The sequence below is a fragment of the Megalobrama amblycephala genome, linkage group LG22 (genome assembly GCF_018812025.1).
Source record: "Megalobrama amblycephala isolate DHTTF-2021 linkage group LG22, ASM1881202v1, whole genome shotgun sequence".
Taxonomy (NCBI): Eukaryota; Metazoa; Chordata; class Actinopteri; order Cypriniformes; family Xenocyprididae; genus Megalobrama; species Megalobrama amblycephala.
In genome coordinates, this window is record NC_063065.1 from 28,063,271 (window position 1) to 28,082,669 (window position 19,399).

At 37.5% G+C, this 19,399-nt stretch overlaps 1 protein-coding gene and 1 long non-coding RNA gene across 3 annotated transcripts in view; one reads left to right on the top strand and one right to left on the bottom strand.

The window, feature by feature from the left end:
• si:dkey-150i13.2 (mitochondrial carnitine/acylcarnitine carrier protein) overlaps positions 1-7,594 on the bottom strand; it is a 31,007-nt gene extending 23,413 nt beyond the window's left edge. Inside the window, exons 1-5 of the mRNA XM_048175583.1 lie at positions 7,322-7,594; positions 6,610-6,684; positions 5,750-5,869; positions 4,855-4,862; positions 3,380-3,470 (exon numbers count right to left, since the gene is read on the bottom strand). Coding sequence (XP_048031540.1) covers positions 3,380-3,470; positions 4,855-4,862; positions 5,750-5,869; positions 6,610-6,684; positions 7,322-7,432 — 405 coding nt within the window. The 5' untranslated portion in view covers positions 7,433-7,594. The remainder of the gene's footprint in view (positions 1-3,379; positions 3,471-4,854; positions 4,863-5,749; positions 5,870-6,609; positions 6,685-7,321) is intronic.
• Positions 7,595-15,428: 7,834 nt separating this feature from the next.
• LOC125258035 lies at positions 15,429-18,314 on the top strand. Of its 2 annotated transcripts, XR_007182513.1 has the most exons (5): positions 15,433-16,201; positions 16,303-16,366; positions 16,617-16,698; positions 17,021-17,095; positions 17,807-18,311. It is a non-coding gene; the product is annotated as an uncharacterized LOC125258035 (long non-coding RNA). The 2 variants fall into 2 exon arrangements; XR_007182512.1 differs by having other exon boundaries at positions 15,429-16,201; positions 16,617-17,095; positions 17,807-18,314.
• The last annotated feature ends 1,085 nt before the right edge of the window (positions 18,315-19,399 follow it).

Sequence of the window (19,399 nt, forward strand, 5' to 3'; positions counted from 1 at the left end):
CAACCCATTATCTCCTGGGCCAGGGGAGGCATCATACAATGGAGTGACCAGTTTTTCAGACCTGCCTTCTTAATATGCCAGTTTCCGTTATCTCTCCACAGACACAAACATCCATCACTGTCAATTCTACTTCCATTGAGAGCCCAGGATGTCTTTAGCAAGCAGCTTGCCACAAAACTTCCACCACACTGGCCATGAGACATGGGACCATTGACCTGCTGCCTGGGGCTGTTCTACCTAAAGGAAGTATTTATCCTCTGTCCATCCTGGAGCAAAAGGCCATGGAGGAGTATATCGAGGAAACACTCACTCAGGGCTTCATCAACTTTCCTTGTCGCATCCAGCTTCTTCTTTCTAGTGAAAAAAGATGGAGGCTTGAGGCTTTGTATCAATTATTGAGCTTTGAACTCCCAGACAGTGAAAAATTGATATCCTTTTCCCCTGGTCCCATCAGCCCTGGAAAACCTGCGAGGTGCTTGCATTTTTTCAAAGTTAGACCTGCGTAGCATCTACAACCTCATCCGAACATGTGAGGGTGACGAATGGAAGACGGCATTGATCACTCCTGCTGGACACTATGAATATCTGGTCATGCCATATGCTCGGTCTAACTCACCCTCCATATTTCAGGATTTCATGAATGAGGGTCTCTGGGAGTATCTCCATCGAGTTGTCCTCATATATCTTAATCTACTCCCGGACCATGTCCGACCACCGCCAGCACGTTACGCAGGTTCTACAGAAACTGAGAGAATACCATCAATACCTCAAATTGGAAAAATGTGAGTTCCACAAGTCCACCATCTCCTTCCTGGGATATTTCATCAACGAGCAAAGTACTGAAATAGACAAGGGGAAGGTAAAAGCCATCCAGAACTGGCCAGTCCCAACCACCGTTAAAGAACTTCAAAGATTCCTTGGCTTCGCCAATTTCTATCGTCGATTCATTGCCAACTACAGGAAGATTGCCTCTCCTCTCACTACACTGTTCAAAAACCGGCCCAAGTCTCTATCCTGGGATACATCTGCTACAGAAGCCTTCCAACATCTGAAGGATGCCTTTTGCACTGCCCCAATCTTAGTCCATCATGACCCCAAATTACTCTTCCTCTCCGAAGTGGATGCTTCAACCAAGATGTAGGGGCAGTGCTATCACAATGGCAGGGGATTCCACCAAAACTCCATCCATGTGCCCTTTTCTCCAAGAAACTGTCCCCGGCGAAGCATAACTGTGATACTGGCAATCGTGAACTGTTGGCCATTAAACTAGCCCTCGAAGAATGGAGGCAGACAAGCACGATGGGCCCTATTTTTCACAAGGTTCAACTTTAAGGTAACTTACCGGCCTGGTTCAAGAAACTTCAAGGCAAATGCCCTGTCACGAGTCTACTCACCGGAAGTACAGTATGTTCCACATCTCTTGAACCCATTCTCTCTCCAGCCATCATCACCATTCCCATTCAATGGTTTCTGGATGACCAAATCCACAAAGCCCTTCAAACCGAACCTGGTCCGCCGGGAGGTCCTGAGGGGAGATCTTATATACCAACTACCCTGCGCATCCCCCTCATGGACTCAGTTCACTCCTCTCCAGGCTCTGGACACCCAAGGGCCAGTCTCCAACTCCCCTGTCACAAGCTGAGTCCTTGTTACATCAGTCCCTTCATCATCCAGCATCAGATCAACAAAGTCACTTACCGTCTCAGCCTACCAGCACAGTACCGTATATAGCCTACATTCCACATATCACTTCTCAAACCTTACACTAACCCTCTGGTTTCTCCCTCCACAGGATCTAGTGTTGCTGGCGTACCTCCTCCTCCTCCAGTGGAATCCGAAAAAGGGTCGATCTACAAGGTGAACACCATTCTGGACTAGATGAGCCAGCTGCCTCGAGTATCTGGTGGACTGGCAGGGGTGTCGACCAGAGGAACGTTCTTAGGTATCTCATGATGACCAGTGTATCACTTGGCCAGCACCAAGGGGCTGAGGTCATCCACAGCGCCATCCTCTGAGGTCTTCTCAATCGCCGGAATTCTAATCACACACACTTGCGAGCACTCATCAGGAACTCCTCAAATACCAGCACATCACAAATACTGACTGTCTGGTCTCGTCAATGTTACGTTGTTCTAATACTCGACTTCTCATCTTCATGGACTGCGTTTATACCCTCAACTTCTTCTGTGGCTCGCTCTACCAACAGATTCTCTGCTCAAGATTTACTTGCAAGCTATCTGTCTTACCTGTTGTTGATTCTGAATTCCTGGAAATAAATCCTTTGAACTGTATTTTCTTGAACTGAGAGTCTCCTCTGCTGTGGTGTGACGCATACGCATTTGTCTTACATCTAAAAAGCATTAACTTCCGCAACGTAGTACACATGACATGATGTGCTGTGCATATATATGATATATAATGTAGGACATAGTGTAGTACGTTGTGGGAATTGATAATTCCCACTTCTGAAGTCGTGATTACAAGCTTATTGCATTCAAGTTTCGACATGAGAGGGCATCCATGAGCAATTTTTTTAAAGCTGCAGTCCGTAACTTTTTTTGGTTAAAAATTATCCAATTGTTGAGCAAGTACATAACCAGCCAGTGTTCAAAACTATCTCATTATCTTAGCTCAATTCACAACGGTAAGCTTGTAATAATGTTTTATAATAAGAGCGACATGGTGGATTTCTGCGGGAAATTCTAGCATGCAGCAGTTCATCTGTGCGTCATTACGTCACGTCCGTAAACAGAAAGGAAGGAGTCCCGTCCAGGCTAGTCGGTTTTATCATGTGAGGATGCTGCTGGTAGTGGATCATTTATAGCCTGTTCTCACAGCAGCTGAAATAATTAAACTTATCATTTTGATGGCGGATTTTAATCCATAAAGATCCAAATGACATTTATCAGTGACAACTGGAGATTCACCCGTAGTCAAAAGCAAAAGACTTTGGACTGTTGAGTAGCTACAGAAATTGAAATCTACAGGTAACGCTAATATACACAGTCATAGCAAAGCTGATGTTGTTAACATTAACAATTTGAGAACAATATAACATTAATAATAATTTGCACGGTTTGGCATGATCCGAGCTAAGCGGAGCTAAATTGACAGTGTTTTGGCTCACAAGAACAGTTTATTTTTTCTGCTATAGTTTTTTGTGACAGTAAAATAGTTGACGGTTTATGAAAGTCAAGCTATATGTTGTTATAGTCAATGTCATAAATGTCCAAATTTATGTTTTCTCCTGCATGAAATTAGTTAGTCTTCATTCATGAGTCGTTTTATTACCATACTAATGGTCTCCATACTGTGGATACAGGTGTATTTATGACAGTAGTGTGTGTGTGTGTGTGTGTGTGTCTCAAATGTGCCCTGCCTGAAGTAAACACTTGATTCTCTCCCCAGGGGCAATGATCACAGCGGTGAACACTCCTGCCAGCATTCCGGCCAAGTAGATCTGTGTGTACCTGTATCAGATAAAGCCATTTAAAAAGAGGAGGAAAGAGAAGCATCAAACTGTGTTGTCTAAACAAAGCTGTTTACCTGCTGCTGTCTTCAGCTACATAAAGATAGACTAGCTTTTATTAAGACTACAAATTTTACCTTTAGGCACATCATGGAAATTGAAAGTGTTAAATGTGACATATTCAGAACAGACTTGACATCATTTTAAATGACAAACATCCCCTTTCTCGCATGTACCCTCTCCTGTACTAACGTGATTGGTACGGTGGGGTCCAAGGTTATTATAGTTTTGCATTTTTCATTAGTTTTTATTTTTATTTCGTTTTGACTTTTTGTTTTCAAATTCAGTTTAGTTTTAATTAGTTTTTAAAGTGGGTTTGCTAGTTTAGTTTAGTTTTTATTTTTTGAAAATGCTTAGTTTTAGTTTAGTTTTTATTAGTTTTAGTGTTAGTTTTAGTCTTTTTTGTAATTTGGGTTATTTGTCAGGGGCAAGATTCAAAAAGGTCAGAAAAAGTATTGTGTAATAATAACAAAAACATCATACAATTTTAGAAAATATTCATTCAAAAATAAAACCAGTCCATAAAATGTACATATGGGCACAAATATGTAAACAGTCTCAACACTCTGCAGTAAGTGCAAAATGTGTAAGTGACGTGTGCCAGTAAAAAACCTAAAGAGCCAACAGACTAAAGAAGACATACATAAACCGCATGTATTCAACCCATTTTTGAGCCACAACAAGACATTTCTGTCAGATTGTCAGGGAGCTCAATCTGAAAAGAACATGACAAATAACAAATAAAAAAATAAAATAAAATGCAGATTTCCATTTTTTTTTTTTTTAGTGTGTGTGTGACACCTTCACAAAATATACACATTTAACACCCTATACAAAATTCACACCCCATTGAAATTCCTTTACCTCTTACAAAATCCACACACAGTACCAAAAATCTACACATCTTCTATACAGAATTCACACCCTATACAAATACCACAGCTGTACAGTTTCCACACCCTATACTAAATTTACCCTATACAATAGCCTACTCATCTGGATTGAAGCAGCACACATTCAGTGTTAGATAGATAGATAGATAGATAGATAGATAGATAGATAGATAGTAGTTAGATATTAGTTAGATGGATAGATAGTTATTAGTTAGATATTAGTTAGATGGATAGTTATTAGTTAGATATTAGTTAGATGGATAGATGGTTATTAGTTAGAAAGATATTAGTTAGATAGTTATTAGATAGATATTAGTTAGATGGATAGATAGTTATAGCAGTGTGAACAGTTTTCCAACAAACGGCAACCAACTCTGACTTAATCTGACCTGGCTACGAACTGTTGCCATGACGATGAGGCAAGTCCCCTGCAAAGACGGCTGTTTGATCGCGCCCGCGCCTCACGCACACACAACAAAGAGCAAAGCACCGGAAACGTGACATCGCAGCTTGTTCGTTATAAAAAATAAATCACAGTTAAAAAAATGAAAACATACAAAAGGTACAATAGTCCATAGTGCAATCCGTGCCATTCAGCAAGAGCACGTTAAGAGAGGTAACGTTAACCAACATGAGCAACGCAGGTTTACCTTCAGTGACACTAAAACTCTGTAAACTTGATTTTTTTCTCACATTTATTTTCATTTTGGGTGAACTATGCAGAACACATTTGGATTGAAGCAGCAAACATTCAGTGTAAGAGTAAACAAATTACATTATTTAATATTGTGTTTTGACATCGACAGCCCAAGTGCAGTGCATTTTACCTCAAACTTGCGACTAGTTAACTTACAGTAGCAATCGCTTCTCGCGTCGACATTAACACACAGACAAAGTTATATTCAGAATTAAAAATGTTTTTAAACCACTTTTTAATGTGTGTTTGTGTAAAGGTGTTCACGAGATACCAACCTTTCGCGAACTTTCAACGGCGTCGAACACTCGTGGAGACGCTGTGTGCACGGAGGGGAGGGGGATGTGTGTGTGTGTGTGTGTGCGCGCGCGCGCTGGTATGTGAGAGAGACGCAAGGAAAGGAAATGCAGCTGAAGGTTATTTGCTCTATGAAAGACATTGACAAAAACGAAAACTAAGGACATTTCATCTATAATTTTATTTTATTTTAGTTAGTTTTGCCAAACACACATTACAGTTTTAGTTAGTTATCGTTTTTTTGTAATGCCTCGTTTTTATTTTATTTCAGTTAACGACAATGTTTTTTCCCACCTAGTTTTCGTTTTTTCGTTCGTTTTCGTTAACGATTATAACCTTGGTGGGGTCACGTTGCAGAAGTTCCTTTCCCAGCCCAAAGCCAAAGAAATTCAAAGCCATCATTGGGTTAACACCAGCTAAGGGAGCACCCATCCCTTTATACAGGCCAAATATTCCCTGTAGACATTAAAACAGGGTAAAAGTGATTGGAGCTAGAGCAGAGAAAGAGAAGTGTGTGTTAATTAAATCAGTGGTTATCAACTGTTGAGTCGCATGTCTACTGTGATAACTTTGCAGAAAATAAATATTCTTTAAATTCACTTCTCATATCTTTTGTTGTTGATGTCAAAGGTGCATCCAGTTGTATTAATTCATCTTTCACCTGTCATATACAAATATGACACACTAAAGATTTATTTAATGAGTTGTCATGACTGGAATAAATGTATTATTAATAATTACATTTATAGACCTTTTTTGCACAACAAATAAATTTGGGCACCACTGGACGATCAATGTCAAATTTAGGTCCTCAAGCAAAACCAGCTGAGAGCCACTGAAAAAAAATGACCAAAACAGTGTACACTTGCTATTACATGGCGAGAAAAAGATGCTGTTACATAATTGACTAATTTTGCAACATTAACGTTGTTAATGCTGCTTTACAGCAAAATTTGAATTCATCTCATATTTGATGAAGTTTGCTTCAGCGATTCTGTTATTTCCATTTATTACTGTGAAGCTGCTTTGAAACAATATGTATTGTATAAAGCACTATAGAAATAAAGGTGAGTTTAAGGCTGTCACAGCAACAGGAGTGATTTTCCATGACACCTAGTAATAACTGGCATCTGTCATGTAGTGGGGACACTTTATATGTGCTATTCCAAAAACATTTGCTTACAGAAAGCTATTACCTCTTTGAAAACAGTCTTTCGTAAACAGTCATATGTTCCTCTGTAGACAACACTTCCCTGTGTTTGCAGACGGACCTGTCGAAACATGAAAACTCACATGACATAACTCACAGCAATGTGAAGTAAGACACATTTATCTCGGGGGTGTCTTAAGAACAATTTTGAGATAAAGCATGGTCTAATAAATACTGATAAAGCATGTCAGTAGAAGCTGGCGTTATCTGTGTTATTTGCTCCCTGTGCCTTTGGATAGCATATCACTACAGTCTTATTGCTGAAACTTCTGTGTAACTGTGTTACTTCATCTGTCCTTAAAACATTAACCACTCTAAAAGTGTTGAGCAATCAATTATTGAAGGAAATGTGAAAAGAAGTAATGTAAAATGCATTCATGCATTAAGCACTATTACGTCTAGAAGTGTAAATATTTGTCATATAAACCAGAACTGAATTAATGTTGAAAAATAATTGTGATCTATTCTGATCTTCTAATTACATATTATAGTATCTAAATAGCAGTATGCATTATGTTTGTCAAGATGAATGCTAAACGTTCAAAGTATCACCCCAAAGGTTCTAACTAAATCATGCTAAAGCAGATAACAATATTACTTTATAAACTACAACCTTGTCAGTTAATGATCATCCTCATTGTACTCTGTTATTTCATAAATCTTATTATTTATCTGTCTTCTCTTGTGTGAAGTTTTACCTTGATAGTGTCTAGCGGGTGTCCAGCGAATAAGAGACAGATACCACCAACCCCTCCAGCCACAAAGTTCTTCAGAGGAGAAACCCTTCTGTCTGACGCTACAGCATCCATTATTACAACTATACTACACAATATTCAAAAAAAAACCCCAACTACCTCTGAGTTGTCTGTGCGCTCTTTTCTTTGATCATCTTGCAGATCACCATTCAACCTTTTACAATTGCCTCCTCTAACGGCAATTGGTATGAATTGCATGTAGAATAAATAGAACAAAATAGAATAAATTATTATTATTAAAATATTAACCCGAATGACAGTGGCTCGCTCAATTCCATGTTTTTTTTTTTAAATTCCCCCCTTCAATTTAGCCTAATGCTTTATTTTTGCATTTACACCCAGCCAGCAACCCAATATGGAGGGCCAAATCTGCAAAAACAATAAATAAATAAATACATAAATAAATATAAGAAATGTAAAAAACAATAATACATCAATAAATACATAAATAAATAAGGAAATGTGAATGAGTATTTATACTTTTATTTCCATATTTATGTATAATTGTATTTTTTTTCCACATTTATTTATGTATATATGTATTTATGCCTATATTTATTTATTTCGACATTTATTTATTTCTACATTTATTTATTTCGACATTTCTTGGTCCAATGAGGAGGGCGTGTTTTACCTCAGATCGTGCTCAGTGTGGCAGTGCTGAAGCTTTGAATTGAGGCCACAGTGACACCTTGTGGTATGACTGAACGAAACGCAAGAGGTTTGCCTTTGCAAGAAGTCACACAGGGAATGAATGACTTATATCTTATATCACGGTGTAAGTCATTTAATATCACCCTAACTGTAGGCTATGTATATAGGGTTTCCATCATTATTCCGGACATGGCTGAAAAATATCGCCCGGTCAGGATTTATAAAATGTCTTGCCGCACATAAACAGAAGTAGCTTCTTTCAACAGATCTGATAACAGATACTTTGACATGGAAGCAAGTGAAATGATCCACTATTAATCACTTTTAATGTAAATGCGTTAGATGGGGCTGATAAGAGCTTGCGTTTATTGTCGATGAGACCAGCTCAGAACGCAGAGAGAAATCAACGCACATTTCGCTGAAGTCTGTGCAAGCATATTGATCAATGCTGATCCGATACCATCTTTGTTGGTGTTTGTTGGGGCGGTGTGAACATGACAGTTTTTTCTCATAGAATTCTAAATCCAACGGCCAACTTGTTCGTTGGCGTTTGTTGGTGTTTGTTGCCGTTTGTCGGTGCGGTGTGAATTGGCCTTTAAACTTCACAGACCACAGTGCTGGAACTGCCGTTCTTGCATATTTGCCCAGTACAACATTGGGAAGATCAAGCCATTCCTATTGGAACAAGCTACACAACAGAACAACGACATGCTCTGCAAGCCTGTACCTAAACTCTCTGCTTCAGACTTATACGCCCTCCAGAAGCTTGCGCTCTGAAAGTGAACAGCATCCTGTGGTGCCATCCCAAAGGGGCACAAACTCACTTTAACTGACCTTTACCTGGACTGTTCCATGCTGATGGAATAACCTGACTAACTCAAACCATTTTCAAGAGACTCCTAAAGATGCATCTTTTTTTGTGAACAATTGACCTGTTAATACAATCTTTCTGTTTAACTGAAAATAATAATAATAATAATAATTTCTATGTATACTGTGCTGACTATGACTAACTGGAAATTGTCATTGTACTTCTTGTTCCTTCCATTGTACTCCTTGTAGTTATTTTGGATAGAATGTAATCATATGTATAAAATATTACATATAACAGCAAAATTACAGTACAAAAGTATACAGAAATTGTCTTTTAATGTCGATGTTTTATATACTGAGCTTGTATTTCCTATAATTTAAGTAACTTGACATACAATGTCTTATGTACAATGACCAATACTGTACATGTGCATGTTCCTTTGATTAAATGTATTCGGTACTGTATTTTGTTAATTTAACAGGAATTGGTTGTAAAGGTTGCTATTTTATGCATTTCTAAGTAATTAATTTATAGCTTGATTGTGAGTGGTTCTGTAAAAATAAAGAAAAATACTGTAAAATGCAAACATTTGTTTTTGAATTTATGAGCTAATTGCATTTTTATAAATAATTTTTTAGTTATTGTACATGGAAAATCTATATTTTAAAAGTAAATAACTGTAGATGGACAGAGCAGCTTTAATAAAATAACTCATAAAAACCTTAAATTTGCAGAGATTAACCTGAAAGTTCGTTTTTTTTCTATGTAATCTGACATAATTTTTCAGTTTTTCCATGGTTTAAAAAATGTTTATTAACAGTAATATACTGTAATTCAATTCATTTTGACTGTAAAGTCTGTTCTGTATTTTTACAGTTTTTGCATGCAATTTTGTGAAATGGTTATTTGCTGTAATTAAACAGAATTTCTCTGGAAACTCTGCTGCCAGATGTTTTACTGTTTTTTTACAGGATTTTTATTTATTTTTTTTACAGTGGATCAACTCTAAACCTTAATTTACTATATTACCAAGCAAGCACGTTGTAGGTCTATTTTAAACAGATTCGCTGTGGTTGCCTGTTTGTTTAAAAACCTTTTCTATGGCTCTGGGCAATATGTGTTAAATTAATATGATTCATCCAAAGAAAATCTGTTATCAGATTACTCAACTTCATGGCTGTGGAACGACGTGATGAGGAGAATAAATTATTGAAGTAGGCCTATTTTAATTCTTGGGTGGACAGATCCCTTTTTAAAGTAGATTTTTAAAAGACCCAACTAAAACCCTTTTTCATAAAAATACTTATAGTTATATATGGCCAAATATTGTGACCCATAGGCTACGGGGAATTTGTTCTCTGTAAGACCTTCGCTCATCTTCGGAAAACAAATAAAGATATTTTGATGAAATCCGAGGTTATCTAAACCACACATAGGCAGCAACGTCATTGCTTCCTTTGAGGTGCAGAAAAAACATCAACGTGACCACAATAGTTCAACCTTAATGATATGAGATGACGAAAATACTTTTTGTGCGCTAAAATAAAAATAACGACTTTATTTAACAATCTGAACTGTTGTCATACGCAGTTGACATAGTGAGCACAGTGCAGGCTTCCATGTTTACATCCAAACACCAGCTCAGTATTGGCCGAAGCTGTACACGGGAGCAGCACGACGCATTTGTGTGATGTGTCTTAAATGAGTCTTTTCAAATATTTATTAATTTAAATGAATTCATTATGTAATTCATCATTTGAAAATAATAAAGACTTGTTTCGTCCATACATTAAATACATTTTAGCAGTCACTGGTCGCCACTTACTGGCATAACAACATAATTAGATACAATCTTTATTTGAAGCATAGGCTAATAGTTTCATTAGTTTGTGTAATCATTTTGATCGCTGCCGCAACATCAGTGTTTATTTCCTAACTATAAACTTTTATCCCAGTACTTTCGTTATTATTTAATGTTTGCAATACAGAAATAGTGAGACTGTGTAGTTGAAAACTGAGCTCTGCTCCCTCTGGATCAGTGGCAGTGTGAAAGCAATTTAAAATATTCCATTGTGATCGTAATTTCAAAAGGTTTAATACATCGCATTATATACTGCAACATAGACCTGGGACTTATGCAAGGATCTTATTTCTGGACTTCAGTTCGGCCTTCAATACCATCATGTCTGAACTTCTCACAACCAAACTGACCCAGCTCACCGTGCCCACCCCAATCAGTCAGTGGATCACCGGGTATATAATACATTACTGTCATTTAGGAATAAGATCGCATGTGTGTCTGAATCGAGATTGCGACCTTTTAATGATTAATCGTGCATACGAGCCTAGCCTATGTATTTTTGAATGTCATTTTTGTACCAGAACATCACACAACATGACGTGACGAGAACAAGGGCAGCTACAAAGTGCAGTGAAGATGGAGTAACAAGAAATGCAATGGTAAATAATGATTTTGCATTCTTTGGGACCAAGAAGGGAAATAAATATTATTCATATTTATTTTTCTCTTTTGATGCATGCATATATTATATGCATTATATGTACAATAATTATTCTAATTTTATTTTGACAGACTCTGTCTCTGCACCCCATCGTTCTTCCTCTTTATGGTCCACCTTTCAGTTGGTCTTACACAGAATCAGAATCAGAATCAACTTTATTGCCAAATACATTTACACACAATGAATTTGTCTTGGTGACAGGAGCTTCTAGTGCAGAAGAAAGTACAGACATAGTGCATACATGATAGTGCAGACATACATAAGAATTACAGTAGTAGAAATATAGAGAAATATATATATAATTTTTTAATGAATGTACAGTTGTTAACTGTACAATTTATGATGTAATCTACAGATGTACAAGTTTAGATGTTGTAGATGTACAAATGTACAGTTATGGTGGATATTTTACAGTTGAGAGTTTTAATTGTTCAGGCTAAATTTAGCCTGGGGGAAAAAACTGTTCTTGTTCCTGGCTGTTCTGGTGGTCGGTGCTCTGTAGTGCCAACTAGAGGACAACCGTTCAAAGAGAGAGTGGGGTCGAAAGTGATTTACTTAGCCAAGCCATGTTTCTCACTCTGGAGGTTTACAGATCTTGGAGGGTGGGCAGGGAAGGAACCAATAATCTTCTCAGCTGTCCTGACTGTCCGTTGTATTCTCCTGATGTCTGATTTGGTAGTTAACCAAACCAGACAGTTAGATGAACACAGGACAGAATCAATAATGGCTTAGTAGAACTGTTTCAGCAGCTCCTGTGGGAGGTGGTGAAGAAAGTACAACCTCTGCAGGGCCTTTTTAACAGTGGAGTCAATGTGATTGTCCCACTTCAGGTCCTGAATGACTCCACTGCTTCCACAGTGCTGTTCATGATGGTAAAAGGGGGAATGCAGGGGGGTTTCTCCTGAAGTCCACAGTCATCCTGTGGTTGTTGCGACTGCACCAGACAGCCAGCTGTTCAACCTCCAGTTTGTAAGTCAAGTCACTTTTATTTATGTAGCGGCTTGTAACGGTGATTCCCAACCAAGGTTATAATCGTTAACGAAAACGAACGAAAAAACGAAAACTAGGTGGGAAAAAACATTGTCGTTAACTGAAATAAAATAAAAACGAGGCATTACAAAAAAACGACAACTAACTAAAACTGCAATGTGTGTTTGGCAAAACTAACTAAAATAAAATAAAATTATAGATTAAATGTCCTTAGTTTTCATCTTTATCAATGTCTTTCATAGAGCAAATAACGTTTAGCTGCATCTCCTTTCCCTGCGTCTCTCACATACGCGCGCGCGCGCGCACGCACACACACACACACAGCCCTATGGTATGAGGGGTGAATTCAACAAAATTTGATGATTACTAAGCAAACTGAGAGGAGAACTAACGTGTATACGCACGCCAGCCGTCTGGCCAAAATCCCATAGTATTCAGGCGTCAGACGTAAGCTATGAGACATTAGATGTCACGGTCACGTGTTGGAGCTGCGCTCAAAGTGCGCGGCGGCGATGGCGGCGACGTAGTTGAGAAAATATATTTTTTTACTTTGCGTCTGGATAAAGGCAGGCATACACTGTGCGATTTTCGTCCGATTTTGAGCCGAATTCTGACTCGTGCGACTCTTTTTTGAGTCGGGCCGATTTTCAGCTTTGTCGTGTGTCGTTTGTCGTGCAGTGATCGTGCAGTGTACACGGGGAAACGAGTGGCGATAAACCTCTCCCGACTGGCTATCGCATGGTCGGATGAATTTCTGGCATGTCAGAAATTTGGTCGCCCCTCGTGAGGATATCGCACAGTTGAAGCAGAGCTACGAACCGACTTGCCTAAACTCTGTGTTTTTCCCCTCACTGCGCCTGCGCGAAAAAAGAAATTAAACCAATCTTCAATGCAGCAAGAAAGAAAACGAAAAGAGGGAGATCTTTAAGTTCTGTTCTGTAGCTATCAAACTAGCTGCAATTTAGCAAACTGTTGCTTACCTCCAGTTCGTGTTGCATGATGGATAAACCCACGTCTTTCAAGCCACCTGGGTGTACATAACCGGTGCCTATGGTATTAATTTACTTGATCATTAATTTATAGCCTATGTTTCGCTTTTCACTTTCTATTTACTCATGTAGGCTATTTAATATTTACTTAATTTTATTAAATGCGGAAATGTGAACTGTTGTTTATATTACACAAGCAATGTACAAACTTTGCGCAAGAGTTATGCCGATGAAGACGTCTCAATCCCCTGTCAATTATTCACCAGCCTTTAAAAAAAAAAAAAAGTAAAACCGACGAGCTTTCGGTGCATATTCTCTCAGAGACAACGAGAGATAAATCCTACTTCAACCTGATAACAGTAGGCTATATATCTTAATTTATTTTCTTAATATTTCTCTTGTGGCCTATAAACTGTATAGTGGGTGAAAAAATGAGAAGAGAAGTATTTCGTATTAAACCGGTTGTTTTTGAAGTGAAGCTGCTTTTCATTGACTGATTATTGCAGTCTTCGAACGTTAATAATTTTAATTATATGCCTTTAATTCATTGTATAAATGTCTTTAAATAATTTTCAGTGAGGAGTAATTATAAGCTAATCAAATCTTTTATTATCCTCGCAGTGCGTCAGTTATGCGGTGATGCGCTATAAAATATTGCGGGCCAAATTAATTGTAGCCTAATATTTAATATTAAATAGGCCTACCCTATACTACTACTACTAATAATAATAATAATAATAGGCTAATTATTATTATTATTATTATTTAATAGCCTATATGAATTGGAAATGCTAAATCCTCTTGATATCCATATAGCTGATGCGTTTGACGATATCTCTGGAAACACTGTCAATCGGCGCATCCCAGTACGTGGGTTTATCGTGCATATTTCAAACGCATAGTGTGAGCAGTCGAGTCACGTCTCGACCATCGGACCGCATAGTGTGAGCACATAAATCGTGCGTTTTGGTTTTCCATCGCACGCGATCTACTCGTACAGTGTGAGTTGGTAACCTTGCTGAAATCGCACAGATATCGCACAGATATGCTCGCCTTTACGTACGTGTGGATAAACGCCTGGATAACGTACGTGTGGATAAACGTCTGGATAACGTACGCGTGGACTAACGTCTGGATAATGTATGTGTGGATAACACTAATGATATTAGCTTTATTCCTATTTTGCCCAAAGGAAGCTTTAAGGTGTAAATGTTCATAAGTTGGAGGAAGCATTACAAATCTGTCTCCTTGATTGAAGCTTGGCCATTCCTCCGGCCACCTCTGTTGAGCAAGCACCGAATTAACGGCTGACTTTTCTCCGTTCAAAGGACACACCGGCACAGGGCAATTCCAGCTGAACTAAGGCCTCCACCTCTTAATATGGAAAATAATAATAATAATAACAAGCCCAAAAATGCATATAAGTGGCCATGGTAACACTGCAAGTGCGCGCTTGGCTTGAAGCAGCTAAACAAATAAAACACAACAGAGTCGAGCTCGACGGTCAAAACGTGTTTATTTATTTATTTATTGTTTTAAGCGCACCCACATAACACACATACGTCGGGCCGATGTTGTCTCGATGGACAAAGTTCCATCGCCGGGATGTAGCTCACGGAGCGTTTGCTCATCGGGAAAATGTCGCCGAGACGTCGGCCTCTGATCGCGAATGCTCTCCGGCCGATGTTTGGACGATGCAAAGCTGTAAATCCTGGCCGCTGTGCAGGGCTTTCTAGGGCCTTTATTTATTTAGGCTGAACCTTTCAGGCTACACCCAGATGGCACATAATTAACCTAGAATCAATGTTTCTCACGACATCAAAGACCAACGTCAGACACGCCATTCAAAACTAACGGAAAATCGACGCGGATGGTTTGCTTACCTTATGCTGAAACGATGCTGATTTCAGCTGAGCTTAAGTTTTACACAGTTAACACACTTTCGTTTTTATAAATCTCAACTACTTAATACTAATAGATAAATGAGCATGTTTATGTAATAATCACACATCACATTCAGTTAACATTGTTTTAATATTTACAAAATACAGTTACAAATAGCCTGCATGTTTAGACCCAGCTAACAATGACCTGGCGGTCCGCCAGCGTTTTTTGGGCGGCACAAATTCAGCGGCTAGACGCGGTCGGACCACCGTCGGCACACCATCGGCAAGCCGACCAATCGGAAAATGCCGTCGGTCTGCCAGCGTTTTTTGGGTGGCACGCCACCAGCGGTTTGCCACTGCTGGGCCACCGTTGGTACACCAGTGGCAAACTGATAGTCGGTCCAGTTTCTACTGAGCGCTTACAGGACATCTTTTTTGATAAGTTTGTATTTATCTTATATTTATTGCAGTTACAAAAGAATCCGAAAGCACTGAATAAAAAAATATTGAGACTAACCTAATATCTATATCAAAAGCTTGGTATAACTGCCTATAAGCACGCTTTCAAACAAAATAACATGGTTAAATGTTTGTAAAAACAACAATAAATAATTAAGTTATAAAAGTTTAAGTTATACAATTATTAAGTTATAAAAGTGCCACAATTGTTCCACTATCACGTGCTGGGGGTGGCATTTTGCTCCTATGAATGGGTTACAAAACTACAAAATGAGTTTTAAATTCATGATTTAATATTAATGAGATTTTTTTTTATGTAATGTTTTAATTCTAGGTGTTTATTTATGTAAATACTGCATGACTGTGACGTGTTTTATTGCGCGTGCGCGCCGAACATTCGAACCGCTTTCAAACACTGGAGCTGCGCAAAGTTGCCATGGAAACGGACAAACAACAACTGACAAGCAGCAAAAACAGCAGTCTCTCGCTGTTGTTTTCACGTCTTTCAGGTGAGTTTAGTCGCTAAAATCACACAAATAATACACACAACTGTTCTTGACACTTCTCTAACATGTAATTGACACAATTATGTTGAATATTTACTTTATAGAAACGATTTAGTGTCTTCGAAAAACTCCGTTAGCATCTCCGTTAGCATCCCATTTTCAGAAGAGGTAGGCTAACTATCGATTGATTTGTTTATGATAGTTTAGGCTTTTAATCACATCTTTAGGTGTAGATGAGAGGTTTTGATAGTTTTATAAAGGTTTTTGCTGTCAATGGGTGATTAGAAGCTGGCTAATTTATAAATGTAAATGTAGCCTAGTTAATCGGTGATGTAACTTGAGTGAAGCACAAGTTTTCAAAAGCGTTTTGAGCTCTTATGGTAAACAAATATTGATAAACATTGTTCTGTGATTTCAGCAAAATAGCCCCTCTACAACAGAGGGGAAGCTCTGAAGATTTCAACATTTCTGAAGGAAGCTGCTGACAGAAGGAGACACAGGTGAGCTGAGGAAACCCACCAAATAACTCCATATACATTTCTTCCACAATATTTTTCACCTAAACCATGCATCTGTCATTTTCTTCTTTTTTATTTTCTCAAATTTACTTTTTTTTTATTTAATTTTTTTTAAAAGGCTTTGACATCCAAATGTAAGTGACACTGTATGAGCAATATTTAATGAATAAGTAAACCTAAAAAAACATAAATTCTGTTATTTTATGTGTATTCTTCTTTTTCTTCTGTAGCTTCTTTTCTTTTAATAAACCTGGCATTGAATAATAATATTGTTGGGTCTGTGACTAATTGTTTATGTTCCTAGATACTTCCCTGCTGACGCTCTGCACCATAGCAGAGTTGGAGCGGATAAAAAAGTTCCTGTCGGACCACATGACTAGTAAGTAAACCCTCTTAAACTAATGTTCAAAAGTGTGGGGTCGATAAGATTTGTAATGTTTTTAACAGAAGTATCTTCTGCTCACAAAGGCTGTATTCATTGGCTCAACATACTGTAAAAACAGCAACATTCTGAAATATTATTCCAGTGTAAATCAGCTGTTTTCTATGTGAATATATAGTAAAGTGTAATTTATTCCTGTGATCAAAACTGAATTTTCAGCATCATTACTCCAGTCTTCAGTGTCACATGATCCTTCAGAAATCATTCTGATATGATGATTTGCTGAAACATTTATGATTATTATCAATGTTGAAAACAGTTGTACTACTTTACTACTTTTTTTTCAGGATTCTTTGATGAATAGAAAGTTAAAAAAGAACAACATTTATTTGAAACAGAAATATTTACTCTCAATTTTGGTCAATTTAATGCATCCTTGCTGAATAAAAATGTGAATTAAAAAAAAATATATTATTGACCCATTAGAGTACACTACAGTTTATAGGTTTGAGATCAATGAATCCTGTGGAAAAAATAATAATAAGAAAAAGAATAAAAATTAGTTTAAACTTTTAAAACAGTTTCCACAACAATATTAATAAGCACAACTGTTTTCAGCACTGATAATAATCAGAAATGTTTCTCGAGTAGCAAAGTCCATTAAAGAAGGTAGTTCTAATCTTTCTCCTTTTGCTCTTTCTATCTCAGGATGTCCAGCAAGGTTACTAGAGGTTACGGCAGCTCCAGTTTGGATCCAACGTTCCAACCTCACTTGTGAAGACTTCAGATGATGGAAACTATAGATGGACATGCAAAACTGCCAGATATTATCCTTATATATTGTAATTATTGGTCCCGTTTCACAGACAGGGCTTAGATTACGTCAGGATTAGGTCTTATTTAAATTAGGACATTTAATTAGGTTTTTTAAACATGCTTTAGAAAGTAATAAAAAAACATTACTGTTGTGCATCTTGACACAAAACAATGACACTGACATATTTTAAGATATGCTTTCAGTTAAAGGGTTAGTTCACTCCAAAATTACATTTCTGTCATTAATTATTCACCCTCTTGTCGTTCCACACCCATAAGAACTTCAATCTTCAATCAGAACACATCCAGAAAGGAAGTTGAAAACATAGTTAAAATAGTCAACGTGACAACAGTGGTTCAAAAAGTATTCTCGTCACTTAACAATAAGATCGAACCACTGTAGTCACGTTGACTGTTTTAACTATGTTTTCAACTACCTTTCTGGATGTCCAAAGGTGCAATGACGTTGCTGCCTATGTGTGGATCAAAAACCATTGGATTTCATCAACAATATCTTAATTTGTGTTCCGAAGATGAAGAAAGGTCTTACAGGTATGGAACGACAAGAGGGTGAGTAATTAATGACAGAAATTTAATTTTTGGGTGAACTAACCCTTTAAGCCTTGTCTTGTCTGTGAAACTGGGCAAGTGTCTCAAAGGGAAGGTTTGCATGACAGTTTTGCTGACAAATAAACAGGGATATCTCTTTGGAAGCTTGTTTCCTTCACTAAATAAAAAAAGTAATTGTAGGGCTGCATGATTTATCGCACAACACGGAAAATATCATTGATTTTAAATGCGATTATCGCTTAAACGTGATTCTTCGTGCGATTATAAAATTGCAAAGGCTGCAATTCATTTTTTTTATGCACAGCTTGTCAATGAACAATGGCTCCAAATGGCCTTTGCCAGATTGTGTGCGATTTAATCGTGATTAATCGTGCAGTCCTAGGTAATTGCGACAAAGTCAAAATTGTGAGATAAAATTTGCAATTACTTTAATTTTTTATTTCATGGCGGAAACAAGCTTCCATATATCTCAGTACATGTAACTCAGAGAAAGATTAAACATTCTTCATTTACATATGACCAACATTGTAACAATACAAAGTGTGTTAAAAATCTGCAAACTTGCCCTTTAAAAATGTTGAAAATGGCATCCTTTTGTCTGTTTAACTGAACACGACTTAAAACACATGATTTTAAATTGACTTTATCTTAGAGCTATTGTCATATGGACAATACTGGTACTTTTTTGCTTGAAGATGCACCTCAGTGAGTCACAGTCTGGCTGATTAAAGGATATTTTGCTATTGTATAATCTTGAACACGCATTTTCTGTAAAGCTGCTTTGAAACTAATATATTTTGTAAAAAGCATTATATGGTTTTACTATGGTAAAACTGTAGCAACTATGTTTTTTTTTTTTTTTCAAACCATGGTTCTACTATTGTAATATTGCAGTAATACTAGAGTAAAATTCTG